This window comes from Pundamilia nyererei, unplaced genomic scaffold (assembly GCF_000239375.1).
Source record: "Pundamilia nyererei isolate P.nyererei 1_Seehausen unplaced genomic scaffold, PunNye1.0 scaffold00553, whole genome shotgun sequence".
In the NCBI taxonomy this organism is placed as follows: Eukaryota; Metazoa; Chordata; class Actinopteri; order Cichliformes; family Cichlidae; genus Pundamilia; species Pundamilia nyererei.
The window spans coordinates 25,401-26,977 of NW_005187954.1; the positions used below are offsets into that span (position 1 = coordinate 25,401).

At 43.4% G+C, this 1,577-nt stretch overlaps 1 protein-coding gene across 1 annotated transcript; it reads left to right on the forward strand.

Annotated features, from left to right (window-relative positions):
* The first annotated feature begins 6 nt into the window (after positions 1-6).
* On the forward strand, positions 7-1,285 carry LOC102214224 (uncharacterized). The gene is made up of 2 exons (XM_005754362.1): positions 7-32; positions 379-1,285. The coding sequence occupies exon 2, from the start codon at positions 577-579 to the stop codon at positions 1,267-1,269; it is 693 nt and encodes a 230-aa protein (XP_005754419.1). The 5' UTR covers positions 7-32; positions 379-576; the 3' UTR covers positions 1,270-1,285.
* Positions 1,286-1,577: the final 292 nt, after the last annotated feature.

Sequence of the window (1,577 nt, forward strand, 5' to 3'; positions counted from 1 at the left end):
TGCTGCTGCTGATCGGACTTCCCTTCACTCTGGTAACGCTTCATATTCTCTTTTGTGTCCAGTCTGTGTGAAAATGTGCTCTCTGCAGCTTTTCAGTTTTTCACACATTTATTTCATCGTGTGGGGTCAAACTTACTTTTTAGCATAAAATACAAAAACATTTCAAGTTTAATTAGCTACACATTTAAAAAAAAACAACTAACGATCCGTTTAGTAGGAAAATCATGTCATTTTATTATATCTCAGAGAAAACCGTAAATGTAGACAAAGTAGTAATGCTACAGCAGTTTCAGCTGCCATGCACCTTCCTGATTTCAAACTTTTAAAACAGTTTTTAAATCTTTCTGTTTACTCATTAATCTTTTTACTTTGACGCAGCAACAAACAGTGGGCAAGTACATCACCGAGCTCCAGGTGTCTCTGGATGAAGCTGAAGAGGCGTATCTTAGCAGTCAAGGTTTCAGCAAAATCGATGTTGATCTGAACAAAGGAGCTGAAGGAAAATACATCTACCTTTGGTACAAAACAGGCAGCAGCTCACCAATCACCAGGATTCAGCTTACATTCAATGGTGGCATGAGCAGGGGTCTGATCACTGCAGGTTACCAGAAGATTGACAAGAACCTCAATGCCGGAACGAGCGGAGACAACATCTACCTGTGGTACTACAGAGGTAACTCAGAGTACGATGTTCCCATTGTGAACCTTCATGTCTCTATAGATGCAAGGGTGGAAGCCCTGATGTTCGCACTTGGATGGGAGAGACTGGCCTGTGATCTGAACCGGAAAGCTAGAGGAAAATGGATCTACCTGTGGGTGAAGAGGGAGAGACCAACCTACATCTGTGACATCGCTGCCAATGCTGACTATGATAGAGACGCTGACTACTTCCGGAACGGCTACATCAGAGTGGACGAAGATACCAACAGAGGTGCAGGAGGATCCTTTGTCTTCATCTGGTACCGTCAGACCAATAACTCTCAAAGAGCCATCACAGATCTGCAGCTCTCCACTAACGATAGAGAGAAGATGTTGTTTCCCTATATGGGCTTTACAAGGGTAACTACTGATCTAAGCAAGGGGGCAGGAGGAAGTTCTGTGTACCTGTGGTACAGGAAAGACTCCGGTCGTCCCATTCGGGCGGTCTCTGTGATCGTCAACACAGCAGCTGTGGAGGTGTACAGCATTCCCTGGGTCTTCATTAGACAAAAAAACCTCAACAGTGGGAACAACGGTAATACACTGTACCTGGCCTTCAGTTCGTTTTAGTAACAGAGCTGGGAATGCTCACTGGGCAGAAACCAAAGAGTCTATGGTGTTCCTGTTCAACCAGTTTGATTGTTTTTCTTTCCTTGCTGAAATGATTTGACTCCAACAATGATCATTGATCCTACAGTCAATCTGTTCGATTAGCTCTGTCTCGCTGTATTCTGATGATTGTCACTGTTTGTCAATGTTTCAATAAAGTCTGTTCAGAATATGAAATATCTTTGTGTCATGTGTAAAACCTCGGTGCATGTCAAGAGAATCTGAAGAAGTGAGAGAAGAGAGCAGCTCAGCAGGATCACTGCATCACT